The 26,961-nt window shown below is 45.2% G+C and overlaps 1 protein-coding gene across 1 annotated transcript; it reads left to right on the forward strand.

Annotated features, from left to right (window-relative positions):
• Window positions 1-273: 273 nt before the first annotated feature.
• rab2a (RAB2A, member RAS oncogene family) lies at window positions 274-26,565 on the forward strand. Its single transcript, XM_034554764.1, has 8 exons — window positions 274-504; window positions 11,064-11,135; window positions 13,486-13,553; window positions 15,594-15,676; window positions 18,339-18,431; window positions 19,375-19,486; window positions 22,627-22,695; window positions 25,416-26,565. Exons 1-8 carry the CDS (start codon window positions 459-461, stop codon window positions 25,509-25,511), a joined length of 639 nt encoding a protein of 212 aa, XP_034410655.1. The 5' UTR covers window positions 274-458; the 3' UTR covers window positions 25,512-26,565.
• Window positions 26,566-26,961: the final 396 nt, after the last annotated feature.

Here is a 26,961-nt window from a genome sequence, read left to right on the forward strand (position 1 = left end):
AAATATTTCAGACTTATCGTGAAAATAGTGATGACTTTTCTGTCATGTCAGGTATGACTATCACATTTGAGTTGTGGGCAATGTAGCCACTAGGGGCTAGACTTGTCTTGTAACAGGTTTGAACAATTTTATAACAATTAGTGGGAATATGTCACATGTCATGCGTTTGAAAAGTGCTGCGCCAGCTGACTTCCATTCAATTATTGCAATAAAGAACGGAGTTACCAAACCATCAAATCTGAATTTTCCGAGGAGACCCTGAAGACATCATTCTGTAGCGTGGCGAGGGCGGACCGTGTGACGTAGAGCTGAGGCTCTGGCTGTTTATTGTTCCTTCCCCAACACCGACAGAGAAAAACAGGCTAACAAGCTGTCAGCTACCCTCTTTTCCACACGGTTCACAGTTGGTTTAACGAAGGTGTAACGCGCGAGACAGCTGACTGCACAAACCAGGGGCCATGGCGTATGCGTACCTCTTCAAGTACATCATCATCGGAGACACGGGTAAGCCGCGGCGAGTGGCAGCGAGACTGTCAGATAGCATCCAGCTAGGATCCAGCTAGCGCTGAGCTAGTAGTGTATTTCCGCAGTGTTGGACAGTCCAATGACGTGGTAAAAGCAGAGGCGAGGGGAGGGATGACAGTTCCAATTCTTCAACATTAACACATTGATATAATGTCATTAACACCCTGACAGTGACGGGAAATGAGACACAGACACTCTGACCTAATATTTCCCTAAACTACTTTCGGGAAGTGGTTGTTGACATAGTTGGGCCTTTTGTCCGTCTGCGTCGAGGGTCTGGGTGTTAGCCTAGCTAGCTGCCTAGCTAGCATTAGCGGTTCCACTCAATTATTTGGCCAACAGCTGTCACGGCGACATTTAGTGGTTCATTGGCTCTTGTTTCGCAGACAATGTGCTCACAATAGTCCTCTCTTCATGACGTGGCGCGTCATTAAATTAAACATGTTTCACTAGCTCAGCTTCTTGTCACAGAAGGCCAATACGTCAAGCTAAAGCCTGTAAATATTCCCCTAAAATGGCGTAGAAGCACTATTTCCGACCAAAGGTCTTGATGAGCGGCCTGCCCGGTCAGCCGGCAGCAGGTGCATCGGTGCTCCTGCTGTATAATAACGATGCTGCCCCAGTGTTTCACTAAACGGACAGGGTTCACTGCAGCCCTCAGGTAGAGTGAGACATGTATGAGGAGCATTGTTCAGTACAGGATGCCAAACCCAAGACAAACATACAGTCAAGATCCAAACATATGTTTCCAGTCAAGACGATTACGTTATATGGATAAGTGTATGCTCACATTGTTAGTACAGACCGAGACAGTTATTCTAGTGGAAGTTGTTGAAACACAGAGTCGTAATGTGCACGCGTGTTGACTTGTTTTAGATGATCACTGTGGTGGGCTGGAAGTCTACTACCGTGTTATTGAGAAACCTGTTTGTCTGCTTAGCTTGATTACATGCATGTCTACTCCATAAATACTCTGCACAGTCCCGTGTGCACTGCATGCATCTAAAGCAGTTGATGTGTTTTTCTGAGTGTTGCTCAGGCTTTTTAAAAAAAAATTTAAAAGGGATTTCTAAATGCAATATGAAAGTACAAATGATCATTGCGACAACAGGTTTCCCTTTCACTGGTCTTGGCTACCTTTTTTAAACATCGTTTAATAATGTAAACTTGGGGGGGGGGGGATAATATGAAATGTCTGTTTTGGTAGTTCACAGCCACCGTAATATATATCGTATCTGGTGTGTTTACATTTTTTTGCAGAGCTGAAGTGTTGAATTGCATTCGATTGTACAGGTGTGCATGTGATTTTGTGCCCCTACTATAGACACGCACTGTCTGACATTTTCTATTCAATTCAGTTTATTTTGTATAGCCCAATATCACAAATTACAAACTACCCTCAGAGGGCTTTACAATCTGTACACATACGACATCCCTGACCTTTGACCTCACATCGGATCAGGAAAAACTCCCCAAAAATAACCTTATATTGTCTGTGGTCGGCAGCATTACACCTGCTCCCAAATGTCATCATGGGCTGCCAGAAAAATCCCAAACACTGCTCTCCTGTGCCGAAGACCATCAACACATGTCCTTTTTAAAATGGAGCAGACATTGCGTACGTCCACATCGAGCTTTGACATCATAGGTCCTGTTTTGATTGGAAAGAAGTATTTTGTGGACCTTCAGCTGTTAGTGAACATATTTGTTATGGAACAGAAGAGGTAAATGTCCTGGAAAAAAGGATTCAATCTCCTCATAACAACCATTTCCATATTGTCACTCAGTAAACACACAATTTTAATACTCTGACTGTAATGTTTTGTGCTGCATAAAGGAGCCAGTTTTTGATATCACTTTACATAATCCCTCTATTGTACCGTGCTACGTCTGGCCATACCCTGACTACCACTGGACCAAGAAAAACATCAATATGTAAGATATAATTAAGGAGTAAACCTAGAAAAAGCACACAAGACACAAAGAGTTATTTTTGTAAGCAGTAACACAGTCTTTCCAATTACATTTCTGAGATGACATTTATTCATCACAAGCACTGTGTCTCAACATATTAAATGTTCTGTTGACCATCGATCTGATTGTTTAATTTGATGAGTTAAGTGAGTTGGTTATTCCAAATACAACTTCACACAAGCCACACATTTTAGTCAGTAAGATGGAAAAGGAGATTTGGAAGTTGTTTTTCCAAAGGTTACAGCTAAGTTGACACCAACCCCAAAAAAGCAGTTGGTAAAATGATTAGGGTGATTTTTTTTTTTTTCAACAATAGCTTAGAAGGAATTGTTTCAGCATTATTATCTCTGATAGATGTGTTTTTTTGACTTGGTCTCATTTGTCAACCTACTACACTCTTACCCTGACAAGTGCGACAGCAGAAATGTTATCAGTTTTGTATTTTTTAACGTTTGTGCCACTACAGTTTAATACAACCTGTAGCGCCTGCACGGCATTAGTGATGCAACGGCAGCAGAAGAGGAGAATTCCACCATTTGACTCATTTCGATCTGTGATGAGCTTTACACCACTGCACAGTGATGAGGAAGTCGCAGCTTGAAAGGTGATGCACAGGATAAGAGTTTGGGGCGGAAGAAAAAAACTTGTCTCACAACCTAAGACTGCAGTATTTCTAGTTTTTTGTGTATCTTTGTGTCTGGCATGTATTCAGACTTTCTTATTCTAAGGTGTTAGTTGCACACAGTTGTGTTGCCCTTCCTTAACTAGTTCTTATAGTGTGATTGATCAAGACACTGAACCCCCAGTTGCTCCCGGGTGCTTCACAGCAGCCCACTGCTCCTAGGGATGGGTTAAATGCAGAGAACAAATGTCATCTATGTAAAATATTTAATATGACAATAAAATACAGATATATGTATTAGCCTATTTTAGTAGGGCTTTCCACTTAAAAGGTGAGTCTGTGTGACAGTCTGGGTTCTAATCTAAAAATATTCCTTTTCACGTCAATGTGTTCTGGTTACTTTAAACACATATTCATTTTCAGAAAAAAAACAGCTATGATTACATTTTTTTTAATGGAGACACTGATTCTCAATGTTTCATTGATCCTTTCTGAAGTTTGTTAAAAAGCAGCACTCACTGGGGCATCTGGGTGATGTGTAAGACACTCACCATGTCATCCTAGGGTGTCTAAACATTTATAGCAGGGACCCTCAGAAATCTACAACCCAGTAGTGATGTGATGATGTGTCACACTGTTGCTAAACTCAGATACAATTCTCTGCCTAGTGTGCGTGTGTGACTGACTGTTTTTTAAAATAATTAATTTTATTTCGGAATATGTCTACCAAATGAGTGTCTTGGAAGCCCTTTCTGGCAAGATGTTCTTCTTCAGCTCAGGATTGTATAAAGTCATTGTAACAGGTTCGAGTCTCGGGCAGGCACCAAAGAGGCAACACACACACACAATTGTGAGGGCAGTAACCGTTTTTATTTATTTGTCACGCTTCTGGTAGCGACCGATCCGGGCCTCCGCTACCCGCTCTCCCTCCTCTCCAGCTACTCCTGTTCTTATATGGAACACAGAACATAATTGATCCCAGGTGAGGCTCATTTACACATCATGACACTGTTCCCTGAACCACCCCCCCGCTCCACCCACTCTACAGCTGAGCCTAGCCACACCCCGCTGCCACATACCTCCACCGCCCGTCTTAGGCCATGGTGCCATCCGGCCTAACCTACTCCCCAGGAGGTAGTAGCGCAGGGAGTCGACCCCGTCTGCCTCAGGGACTCCAGCACCGCGCCCACCCGCTGCATATGCTCCGCCCAGGTTGTGCTGTGGATGATCACATCATCGAAGTAGGCGGCAGCATATGCAGCATGCGGACAAAGCACCCGTTCCATGAGGTGTTGAAAGGTGGCTGGGGCCCCGAACAAGTGTGGTGAATTGATACAAACCAAACGGAGTGGAGAAGGATTTTTTTTCCTTGGCCTCTGGCGACAGAGGAATCTGCCAGTAGCCCTTGGTTAAATCCAGGGTCGTAAAGAAACGTGCAGTGCCCAGTCGGTCCAGGAGTTCGTCGACCCGGGGCATTGGGTAAGCATCGAACCGTGACACATCGTTCACCCTGCGATAGTCCACACAGAACCGAATAGAACCATCCTTTTTGACCACAAGAACAATGGGGCTACACCAGGCACTGTGTGACTCTTCTATTACCCCCATCTCCAGCATAGCAGCCAATTCCCTCTGAACCACTTTTCTCTTGGGTTCAGGTAACCTGTAGGGCCGTAACCGCACCGTCACGCCCGGAGGAGTCTCAATCTGGTGCATGATGAGGTTTGTGCGTCCTGGCAGGAGAGAAAACACGTCAGAAAACCGCTCTTGTAACTGGGCAATGTCTGTTCTCTGGGTCCCGGAGAGATGGTCTTCACAAAGGAGCGAGGCCGGATTGGTGGATTTTGGGACCTCAGGCCCCAGCTCCTCCCTCTCAGATACCGTGGACACCAGAGAAACAGACTCCGCCTCCCTCCACGCTTTCAGAAGGTTGAGGTGATAAATCTGTGTAGCTCCGCCCCTGTCAGAACGCACCACCTCATAATCGACATCCCCCACTCGCCGTGTGACCACAAAGGGCCCTTGCCACTTGGCGAGGAGTTTAGAGCTGGAAGAAGGAAGCAATACAAGTACCTTTCCTCCCGGTGTGAATTGTCTCAGCCTGGCCCCTCTGTCGTACAGGCGTTGTTGACGCTCTTGGGCCTGGAGCAAATTCTCACGTGACATCCTACCCAGCGTGTGGAGCTTTGCTCGCAGGTCCAGGACGTACTGGATCTCGTTTTTGCTGGGGCTCGGCCCCTCCTCCCAGTTTTCCTTAATCAGGTCGAGCACCCCCCTCTGAGTCCTGCCGAACAAAAGTTCAACGGGAGAAAATCCCGTGGAGGCCTGGGGAACCTCCCGCACTGCAAACAACAGAGAGTCAAGCCATTTATCCCAATTACGTTCATCTTCATTAATAAATGTACGGACCATGGACTTCAAAGTCTTATTCAGACGCTCCACCAGACCGTCTGTCTGTGGGTGGTACACACTGGTCCGAATAGACTTAATGCCCAGTAACCCGTAAAGTTCTCTAAGTGTTCTCGACATGAACTGGGTGCCCTGGTCAGTCAGAATCTCTTTCGGGATTCCGACTCGGGAGATGACCTGAAACAGCGCCTGCGCAACACTCTTTGCAGAAATGTTGCGCAACGGCACTGCCTCCGGATATCGCGTTGCGTAATCCACCAGGACTAATACAAAGCGATATCCGCGTGCACTTCGGTGAAATGGCCCGATGAGGTCCATAGCGATTCGCTCGAACGGAACCTCCATTAATGGCAGAGAACGCAAAGGCGCCCTCGGAATGGCCGCTGGATTTACCAATTGACACTCCGGGCAGGACGCACACCAACGGCGCACATCCGCCCGGATGCCCGGCCAATAAAATCGGGTCATTATCCGGTCCAGTGTTTTTTCATATCCCATGTGACCAGCCATCGGGTTATAATGAGCCGCCGGGAAAATCATTTCCCGGCGGCTCTTCGGCACCAGCAACTGGGTGCTTTCCTCTCCTGTCTGAGCGTCACGGCTCACTCGGTACAGTCTGTCCCTAATCAATGAAAAGTGCGGATATGACTGCGCTGCGTCAGGGCGCACCAACTGACCATCAATTCGTATCACTTGGTCGAAGGCTGAGCGTAGAGTATCGTTACAAGACTGCTTGAGTGGAAAATCCTACATGGAGTGAAACTCGGGAGCCGGTGGAGTCTCCACAGGAGGCTCCGCCGGTTCCCCCTCCCCGTCTGCATTGTCGGGCGACCTCGCGTCGCCGCTGAGCACAGCACAGCACAGATATCACATATCCCTGTCGGCCGTGAACGCACCCCCGCAGCCTGTCCCATTAATTTATTAAACCCCGGGCAATCTGTTCCCAAGATTAGGGGGTACGTAAGGTGGGAGCTAACCGCGACCTTCACATTATGCTTTTTCCCCCCGTATCTAATTTCCGCTGACACCATAGGATACTTGTGAACATCCCCATGCACACACCTTATTTTCACCCACAATGCGTCCACCAATGCCCCGGGCCGAACCAGGCTCTGGTGGATCATAGACTGCGTACAGCCCGAATCCACCATCGCCTGATGTGTACCCCCCCTGGATTCTTACCGGAACGCGGTACGTCGCTCCCGGACCAGGGGAGGGTGTTGGAGGGCCGGCAACCCGGATCACCTGGCCCACCTCCATCAGCGGACACTCTCTCCGGAAGTGCCCGGGCTGCCCGCACCTCCAACACTCCTGCCCTGGTGTTTGAGAACCCCCCCCCTGTAGGTCAGGAAGAGTGCTGGTGTTGGGCGTGTTTGGTGGATCGGGGACCCGAGGGAGGGGTGCTGGCCATCTGGTGGCGGCGTCCTTCAGCTGCTGGGCGAAAACAAATGGTCGGTCCTCGGACCCCAGCCTGGCCTCCCGGAACCTCCGCCGGTGGTCCTCCGGAGACAGGCCCAGCCGCTCTGACGGCTTTACGCACGTCCGTGTACACCTGCCTGTTTACCGGGGGCAGCCCCAGAGCCGCTGTCTGTGCCTCCCCGGCCAGAAGAGGCAGGAGGCGGACCGCCCACTCTGCCTCAGGCCAGCCACACGCCCCCGCTGTAGCCTCGAAGCAGTCCAGGAACGACTGTGCGTCATCCTTCGCAGGGTGATCCCCGCCAGCGTGGAGGGCCTCGCTGCCGGTGGAGCTGCAGCTGACCGGGCGGCGATCTGCTCCAGGGCGAAGGTCTGCCTCTCAGCCTGGTCCTGGAGAGCCCTCAGAAAAAGTCGGTTCATCTCCGCCTGCTCGTGCTGCATGGCTGCGATCCCCGCCAGCATCTGCCCCAGCGCCACGATCGGCTGGGTCGGCCCCTCGGCGTGCTGCTCCTGGTGCTCCATATGCCCACCCACGTTTGGCTCCACTGTAACAGGTTTGAGTCTCGGGCAGGCACTAAAGAGGCAACACACACACACACACAATTGTGAGGGCAGTAACCGTTTTTATTTATTTGTCACGCTTCTGGTAGCGACCGATCCGGGCCTCCGCTACCCGCTCTCCCTCCTCTCCAGCTACTCCTGTTCTTATATGGAACACAAAACACACACACAATTGATCCCAGGTGAGGCTCATTTACACATCATGACACTGTTCCCTGAACCACACCCCCGCTCCACCCACTCTACAGCTGAGCCTAGCCACACCCCGCTGCCACAGTCATCCTCTCAGTATACTTAGGAACATTGCGATTGCATCATCGTCATAGACGCTGGACCGCTGAAATTCATATGATTATAATAATAACGTATGAATGCATTTCTTAAGGGACGACTCATCGGGCAGATCGATAGCTGTCCTCCAGATTTTAACATGGATTTGTTGTTCACAGTTGAAGCGTCATCAGAAAGAAAACAGGGTGTGTTCTCTGGATGCATCAATACTGATTTTACTGACTTGTGCGATACCGTTGTAAAAAACAGCACCACGTCTGCAGCACCAGCCATTGATGAATGAGGCAAATGAGACCAAAGCACCTGGAGCACCCAGACGAAATGGGCCTCTTATCGATGCCTCATTCTATTAATAGCAAAGGTTACATTGTCACCATTGACTTTCCAGGCTGACGGCCTCGTCTTAAAAGTACAGCACGTGGAACAATCTTCTGTTTCTGGCATTGAGTGCTCTGCTTCTGAAATCACCCCCCCCCCCCCCCCCCCCCAGATGACACATCCAGGCTCCAGTTAAAGGATCAACTGTCCCACTGCCCAGGTATCTCTGTATGAAGAACAGAGCTCTGCTTTCTGTTGCCACGTCGATGTCAGACTTCTTCATGTGCTTGTCAAAGCGTTCTCATAGTTGGCAGATGGAGTTTTCTTTAGGCCAATGTAGGAAGCAGAACGTCGGCTAGTGCTTATCTCATCTGTTGGCTGAATCAGACGATGTTTGCTCAGCCGGAGCCGAGAAATGAATCCACCTCCCATTCATCCAGTTAACCTGTTCTCTCTAACCTGCTCAGTCACCTGGCAGGCCCTGTTTTTGTTTTCTGAAAGCCCGCCGGGTCTTTCCACATTCAGAATTACCCACGCTTGACAAGAGCCTCTGGTGCGGCGAGGCGTTGTTACCTCAACGAGAAGCTGTGACCTAACACAACGTTCTCCAACATTATGACAGCTTGTAGCCACTCTCACCCGTTGAAGGCACGGCAGGTTGTGATTGGTTGCTCCGGCTCGGTTTCCTGTTGTTACCCCGTAGCTAGAAATGGGACGTTGTGCTAGTGGTGCAACGGATCATGAAACTCGCAGATCGGATCAGCACAAAAGAAAAAAGTGAGCAAAGATAACTTTTTAGAGATCCCTGATCAGGTTACTAATTGATGATCATTGATCTATATTTGCAGTTACAGATCCCTTCGTTGTTTGATTATAAAAACGCACACTTCAAATGATAAGGAAATAAAGAATTGTAATTTTATGGATTCAAACTAATCTTCTAGTTTTGATAAGCGGCTCATAATTCATCTCTATTTATATATCTCACCAACACTACATTTTACAAGATTACACATGAACACATCATGATAACGTTAAAATGTACCTACGGCCAATACTAATTTTTACTGAACGCATCACAATGTAACTGAACAAAACCTTCATTTGTTGGCTGTTAGCGGTGCTGCTAACATTACTAGCGCTCCTGTTGATGTAAACACTCATTGGTTCTTTACAATGTCACATGATCAGACTAGAAAAACATAAATGATGTCCTGAATATTGTCTGATTCACTCCGTGATTGTTGACTTTAAACTTTGTAATTAATAACGAGGTTAACACACGAGTCAAACCGTGGGGGGTCCATTACACCGCTCTGTGCTACACTGTAATGGTCTGTTGATTTGTATTTTGACTCATTTAGCTGATTATAATTATGTATCAACTGGAAGCTAAACGTCTTCATGCCTCCTCAGCCATGGAGCCGTACATTGTAAGCAGGAGTCTGTTGACTGCACACACGAGTGTGAAGGAGGTCAAGACGACGCGGTTGTTGCGCCCCCAGATAGCCGCCCTCCTCGGGATCCTTCCCACTGTCTCTTATTATTATTATTATTATTATTATTATTATTATTATCATCATCATCATCACACAGGGACGCCTGCCTAGCAACGCCCTGGTGATGGTAACCCTTGGAAACCACGAAGGAGGAAGACCACGTCCCTCCCTGTCATCTCCTTGTCAGCCAACTCTGGCCTTCTCATCAGCATCCTCCCCCTCCCCGCTTGTTGACAGAACTGTGGCACTCCCTCACCTCAAACCTCTGCCGGCTCATTGGCATCAACCCACGTCTGCAAAATGAGCATTAAATATATTAGACACTCTTGTCCTTTCCTAAGGAGCTGCACATATATAATTTCCGTCATTTCGAATTAAAAAAAAAATGTTCTCCATATATTAACTTTTTTTTTTTTTTTCTTGTTGGTATACATCCATTTTTGTGTGTATACAATGGTGAAAAACTACTTTTTCCATGAACTTTAGCACAACACCCACGTTTGAAACATTGCCAATATGCAAAGATGGCAATACTTTGATCAGTGGGCTCCCTTCATCAATAGATACACAGACGGTATGTATGTATATATGTGTGTATGTATGTATGTATGTATGTATGTATGTGTGTCTTTTATTTTGAAGTCCGCTCTTACCATAATGGCTGGAATAAAGACGTAGCTCAAAGCAGCTTCCGGGGGCTGGTTTGTCATCATCTTCCTCCATCACCTGTTCTGAAAGCAGCAATACGTGCAGTATATTGGATATACGGCCAAACCTTTAGGTGCCAGCAGCGAGGGTTATAAGAGTCCCCTTTGGTAATCGGGCTGTGTATACTGGAAATAAAAATATTTTTAGGTATTCAGACTCTTCCTAAACAGGCTGCAGTGGAACTGCACCAAGCCTGTTTTGTGAGCTTTCTAATGCTCCCAATGTGTGTTTGTTTTTTCAGCATGTGTCAAGGAAGTAACAGCTCACTGTTTTTGTAACCAATGGCTTCTCTCGGCACAAACTTTCCAGAATGCTTTTAGAAGTCCTATGTGGAGGCGTGTTCGTAATGAGCCCACAGTTGCATCTTGCACAAGCTAGCTAGCTAGCTAGCTAGCTAGCTGGCTGGCTAGCAGCTGGCTCAGGTTAATCGCTGTGTACGCTCCACGTCAGGGTGGTCAGTGGCTTCGATATTGCCATGTCTCATTTTGATGAGGGAAACCTGTGTACATGCGTAACTTCCTACAGAGCGCTGTTGCATATCAACAGTCTGTCAGCGCTGTGTGGGAGCTCGGAGAGCTCATAAAGTCATTGATTTCATCACGTTAGCGACCTGTTGGGTGTTTTATTCTCACTCTGTGACACCGTTGGAAGTGAAGTGATGGTGCGTTTATGCTTGTATATGTGAGACGATATAATCACAGCTACAGCTGTTTAATTGTGTGTGTGTTTCTTTTTTCCAGGTGTGGGGAAGTCATGTCTATTACTACAGTTCACAGACAAGAGGTTTCAGCCAGTTCACGATCTCACTATCGGTAAGAGCACCTGTCCTCTCTACGCAACACACCATCACCAGACATGCATTCATTACATATCAAATATCGTCAACATTTCACATGTACTAACTGAACTCGTGCTTTTTGTTCAAAACCAGTATAGCTGGTGTTAGCGGGGCTAAAAATGTGCCACTGATCAGAGTAATCAGCTGTGGTGGGCTGTTCTTGTTCCTCCTGTAAGTTACTGAATCGTGTGTGTCGCAGTTAATTCAGTTGAGCTTGTCCTTACATGCAGACGGAGGAAATCCCATCACCGCATCTGATGTCTTAAGAATAAGGAGATCAGTCTCATCTTAAAATATTAAAAACTTCATCGTCTGCTCTTTAATTTAATTTGAGTTCCATCAAAAGAAGCTTAAATAGATGCGCTGTGCTGACGTAGCAGGCTGTCCTTTCTAATGTAGAGACTTTACGGCAGCGACAGCTGAAGTGTTGGAAGGCATTGTCACGGTTACAGGACAATCATGGGAAACCATATTTGAGTTTGGTTAATATAGACCCTGATTATGATTGTGGAGAAAAAGGAGATATGTGAAATATGTCTGGGCAGGGTAGAAAATTAAAAAAAATTTTCGGGGGCAATTTTTGCCCCCACTGACTGAAATCCAGGGGCACTTATTGAAACTTGTGAAATAACATTTAACCGTTGTTCAAAATACTAAATATACTTATTTAGGCTTACAGTATATGAGCAACTGTCATCAAATGACAATAAGAAGACTATTAGGCAGATTCAAAGTGTTTTCTTAGATTTTTTAAAACAGAAATCAGACAATCATATTAAATGTTGTTCTTATTTCTTTGTGGTTATTTATTGTTATTACATTTTTTAAACAACTATTAACAATTAACATTAACATATATAACAATTTTTAAAAACGTAATAAAAGGGCTATACATAGATTAATTAAATTAAATTTTCAGAAAATATTAAACAAATATTAAATTATACGTACATATATGTATATGTACATAATACATATGTACATATACATATGAGTGGCTTATTTGTCAAAGAGCACCAGTTCATCATCGTCATCTGTGTCACTGTCAGCCATTGGAGAAGTTGCTGGTCTGACCTGCTGCCTTGCTCAGAGGGTTTTATGTGAGGCCGCCTGGCTTTCTTCTCACAGCAGATTCTACACATGCTGCATCTTCTTCTTCTGGTCATCATGAGGTCTTCCACTGTGTTGAGATGGAACAAACACAAACAACAATAGTATGTTACATGTGATAAGTGACTTAATCTAAACATGTAACCCTTGAAGTCTACTGCAGTCTCAACTAATTGTATTTATCCCCAAATAGAGGATTGTTGTGAACCACAAGATGGCAGTAACTTATGAGGATGTGGCTGCACTCTGGCTAACGTTCACTAGCTAGCAAGCGAGTTTTTGGAGCTAACGCACTATCAGAGTTAGCTAACGTTAGCTAACGCTAGTAATCACTCATCGGACGCGATGGCCACGTATTTCTTGACGTTGTCCGCAGAAGAATTCAACGTGTGCTGGTTGGCTACGAAAATGTCTCCTCCCACTCACAGGAGCTCAAGAAGCTCCACTCGGTTCATCACGCACACGCAACATCGAGGCGAAAATCCAAAACATGATATGGCAACTGGACCGGGTCAGGGCTACGATGTTTTTGACAAGTTCATTTAATTATTAGAGGAAATTATGGGGGCATTTTCTGCCCCTCTCCTAGTGATATCAGGGGCAACATTATATTTCTTAGGTGCAGTTTTGCCCTTTGCCCTCGTGTATTTTCGACGCTGGCTCTGGGTCTCATGCTGCGAGATTTAAATGAACTACTGTAACTCATTTTAGCTGGTTTCATTTCACCTGTTGTGTAGAAATACTGCACTATTCTGTAATGCAAATTACAGGTTGGGTCAGTGGTAACTTACTACACTGCCAACGTATCTGTGTGGTCCATGCACAATGGCTAAATACACAGTAAAGTAGACCACACCTGCTTGGACGAGCTGCACATGCAGCAGTGTAGAGCCCAACCAGAATACTTGCATGGGCCACTATAACCATGTGACCACAGCATGACCATTTTGGGCAGATATGGCGGCCAATAGGTAACCAGAAATGTGCAGTACAGAAATGCCACGGGTGAGTGAGACAGGTGTGATGTTGTGTACTACCATATTACATACAGTCTACTTTATGTTTCTGTCCGTTGGTCACAGTTTATCTAATGAGGGTCCTGTCTGAACCAATAATGCTCTTTTATTTTATGTGAGCTCTCTGTGATGAATTTACATAAAACTGTTGTTAGTACTTAATTGTACTAATTCACATTCGTGTGTGTGTGTCTCCAGGTGTGGAGTTTGGAGCGAGGATGATCACTATAGATGGCAAACAGATTAAACTGCAGATCTGGGATACGGTAATATATCTATTGTGTGTGTGTGTTTATTTTTATATATATATATATATATATATATATATATATATATATATATATATATATATATATATATATAAATTGTATTAATTTTTTAAAGGATGCACTCTTCATTGTGGCAGCAGATTCATGTAAAGAGTCCAAGGCTGTAAATATACGTCTCTCTCTGAACTGCAGAGGTCTTCGAAATGGTCTTCCATGTTGTGTTCATGCTGTTACAGGAAGTCAGCGTTACATGAGGAAAATAATGAAGAGAGGAATAATAGAAGCGCAATGGTTTCTGTTACCTTGTCATTGAATGAACATATCATCCATCTCTGGAGGTACTGCCGTAACGCTGCTAATCGTATAAAGGCCGTAAACGCATATCATTCATCAAGAGAGCAGGTACCAGATGTGATGTTCTCACATGATCTGGTGTCTTGTCCATGCTGTTATCCAGTGGACCAGCAGGTGGAGGTAGAGCTCCATGGTAAAACAGCGAAGGCCCACAGCAGTGACGTCCTACTTCTGAAACTCAAAGACTGCTGCAGGTTGTCCCTCCTACCAGCTAGTTAACCGTCTTCACCCAGCTCTCCAGGTGTCATGTAGTCCCTGATTACATCATGTCATTGTGACAACCAGCAGGGCTCACTGCTGCTTGTCAGTAAGGAGGCCAGTTCCTGTTAATTTAGCTTATAACCTGGTAACTAAAAATAAAATAAAAGGTGAAATATGTCAGATAGGATCAGATGACCCATCGATTCAATACTCATTTGTAGGGCTTTCACAAAATGTTTACATGGTGAGGTTTTTGATAAAAAAAATCCTCAGTATTGTGGATATAATGACTAAGTGGGTAACGGCAAACAGTTGAAACAATCTTAGTCATTTTCTCATAGACTTCTATACAACCAGAGGAGTTGCCCCCTACTGGTCAGTAGAGAGAATGCCGGTTTTAAGACACCGATATCGTGTGTGTGTGACATGTAGAGCAGATGGCAGACAGACACAGCGTTCCCTCTCCTTCACACTTATTTATCATTTATTAACTAATAGCATTACTGACTGGTTGGCCGCTCCCTGACTGGCTGGTGGTTGTCTAACTGGCTGTTTGGTTCACGGACCTGTCCTCTTTTCTGACTGGTTGACCTAGTTACCGGTGTTCTAGCTGTCTCAACTTCCTGGTCAGCAACCGGGTGACTAGTCCACTGACTCAGGAAACAACTCGACTAGGCTCCTGGGTGACAAACTGGCAACCTGGTGCTCCGACTTGCCAAGTGATTCACCGACCGGTTGTGTTGCTAACTGACTGACTGTCTGGTTTTTCACATGAGGTCAGAGCAGCGCTGCAGCTGCTGGGATAGAGCAGCGTTTTGTTTTCTAGCCTGGCCCGGGCGAAACACAGACAACATTGTTACTGTACATGGGATGGAGACAGAGGATGAATAGGGGGAGGAGGGTGGGGGAGGTAAGAGCGCTAGATGGTGAAAGTGGGTGATGGAAGGAGTGGAGGCCTTGGCGATTCATGGTAAAATAATGGGAGAGAGAGAGAGAGAGAGAGAGAGAGAGAGAGAGAGAGAGAGAGAGAGAGAGAGAGAGAGAGAGAGAGAGAGAGAGAGAGAGAGAGAGAGAGAGAGAGAGAGAGAGAGAGAGAGAGAGAGAGAGAGAGAGAGAGAGAGAGAGAGAGAGAGAGAGAGAGAGAGAGAGAGAGAGAGAGAGAGAGAGAGAGAGAGAGAGAGAGAGAGAGAGAGAGAGAGAGAGAGAGAGAGAGAGAGAGAGAGAGAGAGAGAGAGAGAGAGAGAGAGAGAGAGAGAGAGAGAGAGAGAGAGAGAGAGAGAGAGATGCTCTGTCCTCTCCCCAGCTGATGGAAAAAGGACATGTCTGGGACTAGAAACGGGGCTGGTAGATAAGCAGGACTGGTGGGAGGATGACCTGTAGATGAGGCCTGACTCCTTTAAAAAAAGCAAGGGGATCAGCAGTTGTTCTTGGTCATTTCAATTATTCAGATTTCTGTTTATTAATATGCATGTGTTTCTGCAGGCTGGTCAGGAGTCGTTCCGGTCCATCACCAGGTCTTACTACAGAGGAGCAGCAGGAGCTCTGCTAGTCTACGACATCACAAGGTAACAAATGCCAATCAGATGTAATCCTTTATTATGCGAAACGAGGAAAAGAACTTGAAAACTTCAAAGTACCCCACGTTTAACCTGTCCGATCACAAGCATCCTTCCTCACCATGGGAGGTTGCCAAATATTTTAAGATTAGCATTATGTTTTTATTAAATCCACATACAGAAATGTGCTAACACCAATATGCTAACAAGTTTACCATGTTCAACATCTTACTTTAGGGTGACTGGCTCAGTGGGGAGCAGAGTCGTCTATCAGAGGATCGGCGGTTCGATCCTCGGCTCTGTTAGCCCGTGTCGATGTGTCCTTTGGCAAGACACTTAACCCCAAAATGTCTCCCGTAGCTGTTCTACGGTGTGTAAATGTTAGTTACTCCTGATGGACAGGTGGAACCGTAGCTCCTCCCATCAGTGTGTGAATGGCTGAATGAAGACAAGTACTATGAAAGTGCTTTGAGTGGTCGGACGACTATAAAAGCGCTGTCAAAGTACAGGTCCATTTACCATTTACTTTAGCGTGTTAGCACGCTCACACTTGCTGATTGTCTCTCACCTTGATGGGAACGTCTTTCGTCTTGCAGGTATTTGATCATAAACCCAACAACAAGAAAGACATGATGAAGGCGCTCGAGTTAGGCGTTAGCATTGATCCTGAAGGGCGTGAATGCGTGAACCCAATCTTTATGGCTATCCATCCGGTAGTCATTGAGGATTCACTGTGGCCTGAGGGTAAAAGCCAGAGGCTCACCATTGCGTGTTAACCACGAACGTCTGACCCAAACTTTTAGGACATTTCAATCCGCGTTGGATGCATTTACACGTAGCTCTTTTCAGATCGGATAGCTCTGATCGGACCGAGATGAGTGTGAATTTGGGTATTTAGCTGCTTCTCTTTTCAAAGAGCTGCAGTTAGGGTTGCAAAGGGGCGGAAAGTTTCCGGTAAATTTCCGGAAAGTTTCCACGGGAATTTTGTCTCGCGAATTTTGGGAATTTTGAAAAAAGAAGTTTATTTGCAAAAGCATATAACAGGGAACTTAAATGTAGTTAAGAACAAGACTATGCACGCCTAGCTCAGCTGGACCCTGAATGCAGCTGGTTGGGAACATTGTCTGACAGAAACATAAACATAAAACGTTCTGTTGTTTTTGAACGTCTTTGTCATCAGTGTTGTCTGAACGTTTCAGCCCTATGCCTGGCAAGTGTGAGAGCGCCGAGTGGCGTAGAGGCCAAGAGCGGTATTGCAGACAGATAGAGATTTAAATTATAGCTGCAACATATTGAAAAAAATAACTGAACTAGTTCATTTTTTGGAGCTGTGAACTTAGTTCAACATTTTGAATTATGAATTATGAACTGAACTAGTTCATGTAGAAAGGGAACTTTCCCAACACTGTTTGTCATTACCTAGCATATTGATTACTTGGTAAACTGAAGCCATGTTCATAGACTAACTTTTTACAGTAGTGAGGAGGACGTTGATGAGGTCCAGGAAGAAAGCATTTAGACCTGAAAGGATTCAGGGAAAAACACACCAAAAAAAATGGTGTTCGGGGGGGGGTGATCAAAGGGAATACACCTTTTTTATTCAACGCTCATGTTTTTGTTGTTCGATGAAAGAATAAAGTTCTACTCACAAAATGTCAAAAAAGTCAATGTCATTTTTAAAAGGTGTATTATAAATGTTTGCATGCATGTCTGCTTATGACAAGGTAAATACAGTTAAATTACCCCAACATTTCCAGTTAATTCCCGTTTATTCCCCTGGAAAGTTTCCAACTTTGAATATATTTTGCAACCCTGGCTGCAGGTCAGTCTTTCCATCTATTCCATAATACGGTCCACAGCAAAATGTATTGACGACTACCGGCCAGATTGACATGAAATTTGTTATTGATCTTCATGGTCCCCAGAGCTTAATTCTTAATGATCGCCACGACCCTGTGACCTTTTTTTCCAGCACAACCATGAGGTCAAACTCTCTCCTCCACCAGCTTTCTATTCTAATAATAATAATAATAAAAAATGTGATTGCTCGAGAAGGGGGTTTGTGGATATTCACGCTCCTCAGAAGTATAATCTCGGACTGTCCTGTAAAGAAACTCTTAGTCGCCTAACGCTCACTTTGGTCAACCAATCTTCTAGTTGATACAATCAACCGATCTATTTAAGTTTACCACACATATGCACCACTTTATATTCTGTGTTTACCAGAGATGTCCTCATACGTTTCTTGGAAATGAGTCATTCAGCATAAAGAAAGCCTTAAACGACTCATCGATTCAAGAAATGTCAGTCGACAGAGACCAAAACGACTCATTAGTCAACTGGGGGGGGGGGGGGTGAGGAGAATCCTGCAATTCTTAGCTCTGACCTAGTTAGTAGACCTGCTGCTTTGGAGTGCCTTTTGTTATAGTTTTTAACACTGTGAGGCACGGTGGACATTACAACCTTTGGGGGCCACTAGAGGGACTCCAGACATGAGGCCTCGGGCTTGAGGACAGAACAAGAACTAGAACAAGAGGAAGTGGCGAGAACACCATTCACCACACAAGGGAGAGTGAAATCTGATTATCAATGTGGGCCACAAGCTCCTTCATGATCAGGACCAGGTGTCGTTTCATCACTGTGAAACTGTATTGTGTGCTTGTCTCAACAGAAGAGACACCTTCAACCACTTGACGACCTGGTTAGAGGACGCTCGCCAACATTCCAACTCCAACATGGTCATCATGCTCATTGGCAACAAGAGGTGAGGCCATCCTCCACGAGGGGGGACCATCAGCTGTGTGTCGGGGTTTAAAACTCCCATCTGGTTGTTCACTGTGGCAATGCCAACACCTTGCCAAAAAATCTATCAAAATGTGCGGCCTGATCGGGAATGTTGTGCTATGACTTTTTTAACACACACACACACACACACAGATGCAGGATATGGCATGAAGAGAGCTACAAAAAACTCAAATTTGGGGCCACACTGACTCGCTATACTTTAACGTATTATTTCAAGTTTAAACGGTTAACAAAACTCATTTTGATAACGAGCACAGATTTCATTTAATCACAGTTAAGTTTCAGGAAACTTGTGGGACTGTTTCCGATTTATAATGGGTGTGTCTTGGATATCATGTTCAGACCTAGAGTGCTGAGGTCACCTCCTAGAGTGGAGAGCAGCTCGTAATTTTTCCTTCTATTCCTGCAATTTTCACTCTTCATACACAATTCTAGGTCAAAATGTAGGTCACGTTGTTCTGCTCTCAGACATGCGTCTATGGAATCCAACGACTTAGGACTTAGTCTGCCCCTTCACCCTGTTGCCCCAATCACCACGGTAACCACTGACAAATACTGCACCTGTGGTTACATAACAGTGTTGTGTAAGTTAATGCAATGTCAAAACCTGCTGCTGTTAAAATTGCAGGATCTAATTCTGCTGTGAATTCTCTTTTAAATGAGGAAGTTGACTTCTGCCTCGGAGTCCCTGACTATACATGCAAAAACAACAATGCCCGAGTCATCTTTGGCTGCTGTTATCAGTGATGTGTCATCGTGAACACATCTTGGTTTAATTCACGAGAGAAAACTCCCGACTGGCGGTAGCTTCCTCCTCACTGTGTACTGATGTTGTTTTCCTTGCAGCTGACCAGGAAAACACGGCTTGTCATCGCTTTAACGTATTTATGTGTGTTTTTAAGTGACCTGGAGTCGAGGAGAGAGGTGAAGAAGGAGGAAGGGGAGGCGTTTGCCAGAGAACACGGCCTCATATTCATGGAGACCTCAGCCAAGACTGCCTCTAATGTCGAGGAGGTAATAATACACGAGTACACACAACATGGATATACACAGATATACTTGTATTCAGGCTACATTTGGAAAGGTAGCCTGTAGCACATATATATATATATATATATATATATATATATATATATATATATATATATATATATATATATATATATATATACATACATACATACTGTTCTCTGCACCGTTTGTGGATCTGCACTTTGTCACACATATTTTGAAATTTAAAGAGTTCTCGTCATCATGATTTTTTTTTTACCCTGTAGGAAAAGAAAGTCATGCCAAAAGATGCTGGATTACATACGCAAATCTCTTCTCTTAAAATGGAGCCACAGCATGATTTCACACATTATCTGCGGTTTTTGTTATGTAATAGTAATTTGACTGTTTTGTTTAGTATTGAAGAGGCAAAGCTATTTTATTCCAATAGCATTCGTATGAATGAGCTCTGTCAGACTGGTGATGGATGATGAACGTTCAACTAGAGCTATGTGTTAGCTTTCACTACAATAGTTCACTATCTGACCTGTTGTAGTTTAATTGGCTGACTTCTACTGTAGATGCTCCCCTTGTGGAGCCACGCCCCTGGGTGTTGTTGTGTGTAATGATCGCGCGGTGTTGTTCCTCAGGGGACCCCTTTCTCACTTATCCAATCATATAAATAATCTCATCCAATGCTGCACGGCAGCGGAGGGAGGGCGTGTGCGTGTGTGTGTGTGTGTGTCGATTATTTCTCTCCTTTCCCTCGCTTTGATTGTCCTATATCATGCTACACACACCCCTCCCCCTCATCTTAACCCCGGAGAGAGCTTGTGTGTGTATGTGTGGTATGATTAATTTGTCTCATTAGTGTCCTCTGAATCCTCCCAATACCTCTCCTCCCTTCCCTTCATCTCTCCTTCGCTCCATCCCTCGACGTCCATCATTTGCTCTTTACCTCCCTCCCATCCTCCTTCACCCCTTCCCCGCCCCCCTTCCACACTCTCCATCCACGTCGTCCTCCTCCCCCCTTCTCCAGCGTGTCTTCCTTCCCTTTTCTCGCGCCCCCCTACCCCTTTTCCATTCATTTATCCCCCTCCTCCCTCTTCTCCATCATCTCCCTTTCTCTCTCTCAGCAGTATATCAACCAGTTATAGTTCATACATATTCATAACCTGCGCCCCACCGCCTCCTCAGCGACACCCAGCAGCCAATCGGTGGGCCGGGGTTTGTCGTCAGGGTCTGTGGGTGGACACCGGGCCGATGGGATGCTCCTTAGAGAGGGGTTCCTGTAAGCAGCCTCATCTCCCCCTCCCTTCTTCTCTCCTTACATCCTCCCTTCCTTAAGACCATCTCCCTCAGCCTCATTTCTGTCCTTGTTTCTTTATTTCTCTCCTTTCTTTTATTGTTGTCGATTTTCTTTCACTTCTCAAAAAATTAATTGCTGAAGTTTTTATATCTCCCTCTGTTTGTGTGCTGCTTTTCAGCTCTTTACGTGTAACTATTCCTCTCGTCGTGGGATGACCAAACAAAATTGCCCGCATTGAACTAGAATATGGTTTGATCTTATTCCTAATAGGTTTCACTGTATGTACATTTCACATCCTAGTATATAAACACCAGTCAACATGTCGAGTAGGTTTAGGGCAATATGATCTGTCTTACATGCTCTTGGGACCATTTCTGTATAATCTGTATAAATACATCTTAAATGTGCATCCTAATCTTTTAAGTGACCTTAGGCTATGAACAGAAACCGATTGTTTTACTTACAGTTTTACACATAACATCATAATAATTTAAGCCACTAAACAACTCTAATGATAAACTATATTGTTCTATATATGCTCCCTGCTCTAGTCTTTCCTTTCCCAAAATACTCTCTCTCCCTGTCTCACTCTCTTTCTGTTTCCTCCTTTCTTTTCCTCCCCCGTCGAACAAACCACGCGCATCTGAATCTGATAAAAAAGGAGGTGTGGGGAGCCGAGAAGGAGCAAGGGAGATATGTTGAAGGAAGGAAGGAGGACAGGAGTGAACAGGACAAAGTGCACAAGAGAGCACCCCTGGGCTGTTCCATCTATTTTCAGAAGCTGTGTCAGATTAGAAGTTCAGGACATATTTCCACTTCTTTAATGACTGAGGACGCACACTCCTCCTCGGCCTGACAAGGCTTGAGTTGGTAGTGGGCTTCCACAGTTCCTCCGTAGAACACACAGGTTTATGCTCAGTGCTTTCCAGTTTGGACCCCTGAGACACTTAGACTCGTCCCAGAGACAAATGCAGTGATGTCACAGGCGAGTAGCTCAGGGAGCCTAATTCCACTTCATTCTAACGTGTGTGTGTGTGTAGAAGCAAATCTGCTCTAAAGGGTTTCTGCTGCTTCCAACACGGTCTTCAGAAAGCTGTGAAAGTCCCGTAGCTTGTGTTCAGAGAGGAGGTTTACTTCTTAAAACGGTGCTCTCTTCCTAAAATGGTCCTGAATCAATACTAAAGTACTTCCTTGTTTTATGAATGAAGTTATGGTCATCCCTGCAAACCCCACCCTCAAAGTTCCTCCTTTTACTTTCAGAGAGTCCAAATAAATGTCCTGGAACTTAATTTAGACCCGTGGTCCCTGAGGCACAAACCCAAAAGCTTCCCCGTCCCTGGAGGAGCTTTATAAAGGGCCGGCTCCCAGTCTTTATGCTAAGCTAAGCTAACTACATCCTATTCAAAATGAGATAATCTCTGACATGAGATTCATACCGTTCTTCTCAGTATAATACTCCAAATAATACACATGTCCTTTCAGAAAGGTGGAACTAATTCTGTAAAAGAATATTAGCTTACCCTTTTCTGTGTGTTTTAGCCCGTTAAAAAAAAATCCCAAATCCTTTACATCAGCGTCTTTTCGTGGTTTCTCTTTACAGCAGCATGCGATGGACAGTGCCCGTGTTTTATTTGTGTCATTGTTACACTGTGGCCTTCAGGTGCTGCTGTGAAGCGTGGCCATCTCACGCTTTGTCCTCATCAACATCTGAGCCTCTCGCCAGCAGCTTTTAAACATACATGGAACACACGTTCAGCCATCACTTTGAAAAGAAGTCCTTTTTAAGTCAGGTTTCAGGGTGGACTTACACATGTAAGACTCGGCCTGTTCTCACTTCCTGTCTCTATCTCTCTAGGCCTTCATCAACACAGCCAAGGAGATCTATGAGAAGATCCAGGAGGGAGTGTTTGATATCAACAATGAGGTGAGATGCACTTTTTTTCCTCTTCCTCCTCAAACCTCTTGAGTTTTTTTTTAAGGCTGTCACCTACTTTCCTCCAGTCTTTGTTCTGCTCTTTCTCCTCCGTGAAGTTTTCCAGCAGTGTGTGTGTGTGGTTTGCCACGCGCTCCTCAAAAAAAAAAAATGGGGGGGGGGGGGTCGAAAAATATAAAATACCCCTCTTTTCTTCTCTGCTTCCTTTGACTCCAGCCAAGCAAAACTACCTGCGTTTCTCTCTCTCTCTCTCTCTCTCTCTCTCTCTCTCTCTCTCTCTATCTCTATCTCTATCTCTATATATATACACATATATATATATATATATATATATATATATATATATATATATATATATATATATATATATATATATATATGTGTGTGTATTCCTCACATCCCACAAGGTCTCAGTCATTCGGTGAGAAAACATACACCCAGCCAGTCCGTAAGCTTGCGATCCAGTCAAGCAGATGGTTATCTTCTCCCAGTGGAACAGTTATCCATGCAGAAAGTATGCACTTGTCAGCAAGTGTTAGTCACACGACGTCTACATTCAAATCCCCCAAACGACTCAAAATGCACTTTTGCACGTGACATGCGTCGGTGCGTCTGTTGGCTTACTCTCCAGGTCTGTTCCCTGAGGAGCTCTAAACAGTGGGCGGAGTCTCCTCTTTGTCTTCCTGTTTTGGTCGGCGAGGACATCCAGTAGACTCTGGTGCGTTTCCCAGCATCGAGCAGCTGAGCAAGCGTCAATGTTTCTTCCTGCACCGACGATTGTCTGACGGAACGTTGCTGACACGCCCTGAGTTGTGTGATCAGCTGCACTGTCTTTAAAAGGACGATGGACGGGACCCACGGGACCCACAATGGGTGTTTGGATGTGCATGTTCAACAGTAAAACTGCTGGTCCAGTTGGGTCAGTTGTGCTGAATTTCCATTAACTTTCACAACTCATTCAGCATGGCTTTGCTACTCACATTCTTCACATTGATCAAAGACAGAAGGATGGCGGAGTTATTTCTCTATATAAATTGCCGGCTAACGTGAGCAGCTAACAGCCCTGCCAAGCCATATACCGGAGCTAAGAGCTAACGTTAGCAGAGGTTGCATGAGTTACGGTGTGGTACGTTCAAGCTCCATCAAGTAAAAATTAGTATTGGGTGAGGGTAAATAATCTTATAGTGATGTGTTCAAATGTGTCTTGTAAAAGGTATTATTTGGCGATACACTTGAATACATCTAGTTGTTTTGATGGTTATTACAGAGAGAATCGTGACCTGGGATCAGATCGGTACTCGGTATACACGTATTCCATACTATCAATTGTTTGTGAAGTCAATAGACAAAGATCATATTTGACCGGAATTGTGCTCATTTTGATTTGTAAATGCTAGTGGGCAGCTATGTTGATGTGACCTTTAGGTGGGATGTAATTTACTGAGCAGGCTTCTTCTCTTCTTCAATCTTGTTGAGAAAAGAATGTGTGTGTGTGTGTGTGTGTGTGTGTGTGTGTGTGTGTGTGTGTGTGTGTGTGTGTGTGTGTGTGTGTGTGTGTGTGTGTGTGTGTGTGTGTGTGTGTGTGTGTGTGTGTGTGTGTGTGTGTGTGTGTGTGTGTGTGTGTGTGTGTGTGTGTGTGTGTGTGTGTGTGTGTGTGTGTGTGTGTGTGTGTGTGTGTGTGTGTGTGTGTGTGTGTGTGTGTGTGTGTGTGTGTGTGTGTGTGTGTGTGTGTGTGTGTGTGTGTGTGTGTTTTATTAGTAACAGTAAGACGGAGGAAAGGCAGGCAGGCCAAACCACATCAGCTGACTGGCTCAGCGAGGGAAGCCCCACCAGAAATCTTGGCAGCCACTATGAGAAAGCCCACACACACATGGCCGTAGCTCAATAAATGTGATTTAAAGGCATACAGTGTTTCCCAGAGGCACCACTGCTACTGAGTGTAGGAGGGGGAGATAAATATATAGAGGGGAGAGAGAGCGAGATGAAAGAGCAGTGTCTCTCTACCAACCACCTGCCTCCCTCTCTCTCTCTCGATTACTGTTCTTTCATAAGTGCTTTTCATATTTCCTCCCTCCTTGAGTGCTGCTGGTGTTTCCCCTGCCTTTGTGCCTCGCAGCAGCACCTGTTGCTTGGTCAGTGATGTGATCTAATAGGCGCACATGCAGGGTGCTGTGCAGGGAAGGCTTCTCCGTGGTTTATATCCATATTTTGTCCGCTTTGCCTTGGGAATGGAAGCCGTTATCTTTGCTCTCTTCAAAGCCACCGGACTCCATTGACAAAAACTCTTTTTAAAAGGTTAGTCCAGATTCACACAGCCTTGGCTTTGGAGGCGTAAAAATCAGACAAATGACGACGTCAAGTAGCGAGGAGGAGGAGGAGGAGGGTGGTGGTGCAGGAGGAGGAGGAGGACCAGATACCAGACACCCTAGTGCTCCTTTTGAATGAAGACCCAGGTCTTTCCCAGTCAATCCTGGGGTACTTGGTCGGTGCAGCTGGTGCTGGAACGGGGATGAGCCCCCTGGTGACATGCTAGTTAGCTTAGCTGGGAAAGCTCAAGCTTTTTATAAGGAGTAACTTTGAGATGCATGTATCCATCTTGCAGTATGAAAAGGACCGGGTTTGTCCACAACATACCAGACTTGATGTGTGACCTGTGTTGCTATAATCCAGAGGAACATGTCATCATTGTCTCTGTCTCTGTCTCCACACAGGCTAACGGTATTAAGATTGGACCCCAGCATCCTACCACCAACTCCACACTGTCCGGTAGCCAGGGAGGCCAACACGCTGGAGGAGGCTGCTGCTGAAGCCCCAAAACACACCACCTCCTCTAAACCCCGACCCTCCTCCTCGCCCTCTCAGACTCTCCCCTGCGTTTCTACAGAATTGTCCAGGCTCACTAACAGTTTGTTAACTCCCCCCCCCTCCCTCCCTCCTCAGCCCCATTCGTTCATTCATCCCTCCCTCTCTCTCTTGTTTCTCTCTCCGTCTTTCAGCCATGTCTTCGCTAAGTCCCTTGCCCATTCCCAAGGGGGTGGGGTGGGGGGGGGGGGGGGGGGGGCGGGGCTCTGTCCCCCTAAAACAACCTGACTTCGTACAGTCTTACGAGGGCCGAGTCAGCTTAGCCTCCAAATTCAGTTTACTTTTTTTTGGGGGGGGGTTTTGGTTAGATATATGGATTTGTATCTTTTATCAGCTAAAAACGTGCCGGAATGTAAATAATTCTATTCCAGCCATTAAATGTACGCACTCCTCTTTATTCACGAAGATGTTGTTGAGATATTCCAGGACCTGAGAATGAAAAGCGACAGCGTGTCTGCAGTAACGATGAGGTTCTGGGTAGAGATTAAACACCCTCTTAACAAACGGTCTGTATGGAACAAACCATGCGCTGTGTTGTGTCTATATATATATATATACACACACACACACACACACACACACACACACACACATCTGTACATGTTGTGAAGACAATGACGCAGCACGTTGATATGATAGCAGGACATGTTTCCACATGTTGAATCAGTTTTCATGCTGTGTGTGTGTGTGTGTGTGTGTGTGTGTAGGGACGACATATAGGTATTCCAGTACGTCAGTGTGTGTGTGTGGTTTAGGAAGCATTCAGCTCCCTCTGTATCTTTTCGTCCATAAAAAGTGCAAATTCTGATGTTATTTTGTGCTTCCTTTCACTATTTGTCGCCATGATTTGTTCTCTCCCTCCCTCCCTCTTATATCTGTGTCCTTTTCATTGACTTGCATATGATTTGTATTTAATGAACACTACAAACTGGTTGTGGCTTAAAAAAAACAAAGTGATGTCTGGAGAGAGAATAAAAGAGCAAACTCTTGAGTGTGAAACTGGATCCTTTCGGGGACGACAGAAAGAAACGTTCAGGGAGATTGAGAGCAGCGCCGCCATTATGAAGTTGAAAAGTAGATCGGAAATCTAGACTTTCTTTGTTAACTATATTTATCGGGCACGTTTCTCTGTATATATGGCTCTTTAGGTTTCTGTAGCATTTTGTTTTCTTCTTCTTTTTGGCTTGTTCAAGGTGAAGCTTGACGTGTTGTTGTGGACTCGTAATTTCTTTGCCAGGGCTGGGAAAAGCCCGCCCGAGCCGCATCTTAACAACTCATTTGAACCCGTTACACCGGGACCCGTTCTTTTAAATGACGAGTGTGAATGATAACGGAGCCATTCAACGGTGGAGAACAGACTCCGACTGAAAATGTCAAGGAGTTTTTAAGCAAGCA

This window comes from Cyclopterus lumpus, chromosome 17 (genome assembly GCF_009769545.1).
Source record: "Cyclopterus lumpus isolate fCycLum1 chromosome 17, fCycLum1.pri, whole genome shotgun sequence".
Taxonomy (NCBI): Eukaryota; Metazoa; Chordata; class Actinopteri; order Perciformes; family Cyclopteridae; genus Cyclopterus; species Cyclopterus lumpus.

Bases quoted from the DNA above. Each gene is read 5' to 3' on its own strand.
- rab2a (XM_034554764.1), top strand. From the start codon at position 459: ATGGCGTATGCGTACCTCTTCAAGTACATCATCATCGGAGACACGG. The intron at 505-11,063 runs GTAAGCCGCGGC...TCTTTTTTCCAG, and splicing joins CATCATCATCGGAGACACGG to GTGTGGGGAAGTCATGTCTA. The intron at 18,432-19,374 runs GTGAGGCCATCC...TGTGTTTTTAAG, and splicing joins ATGCTCATTGGCAACAAGAG to TGACCTGGAGTCGAGGAGAG.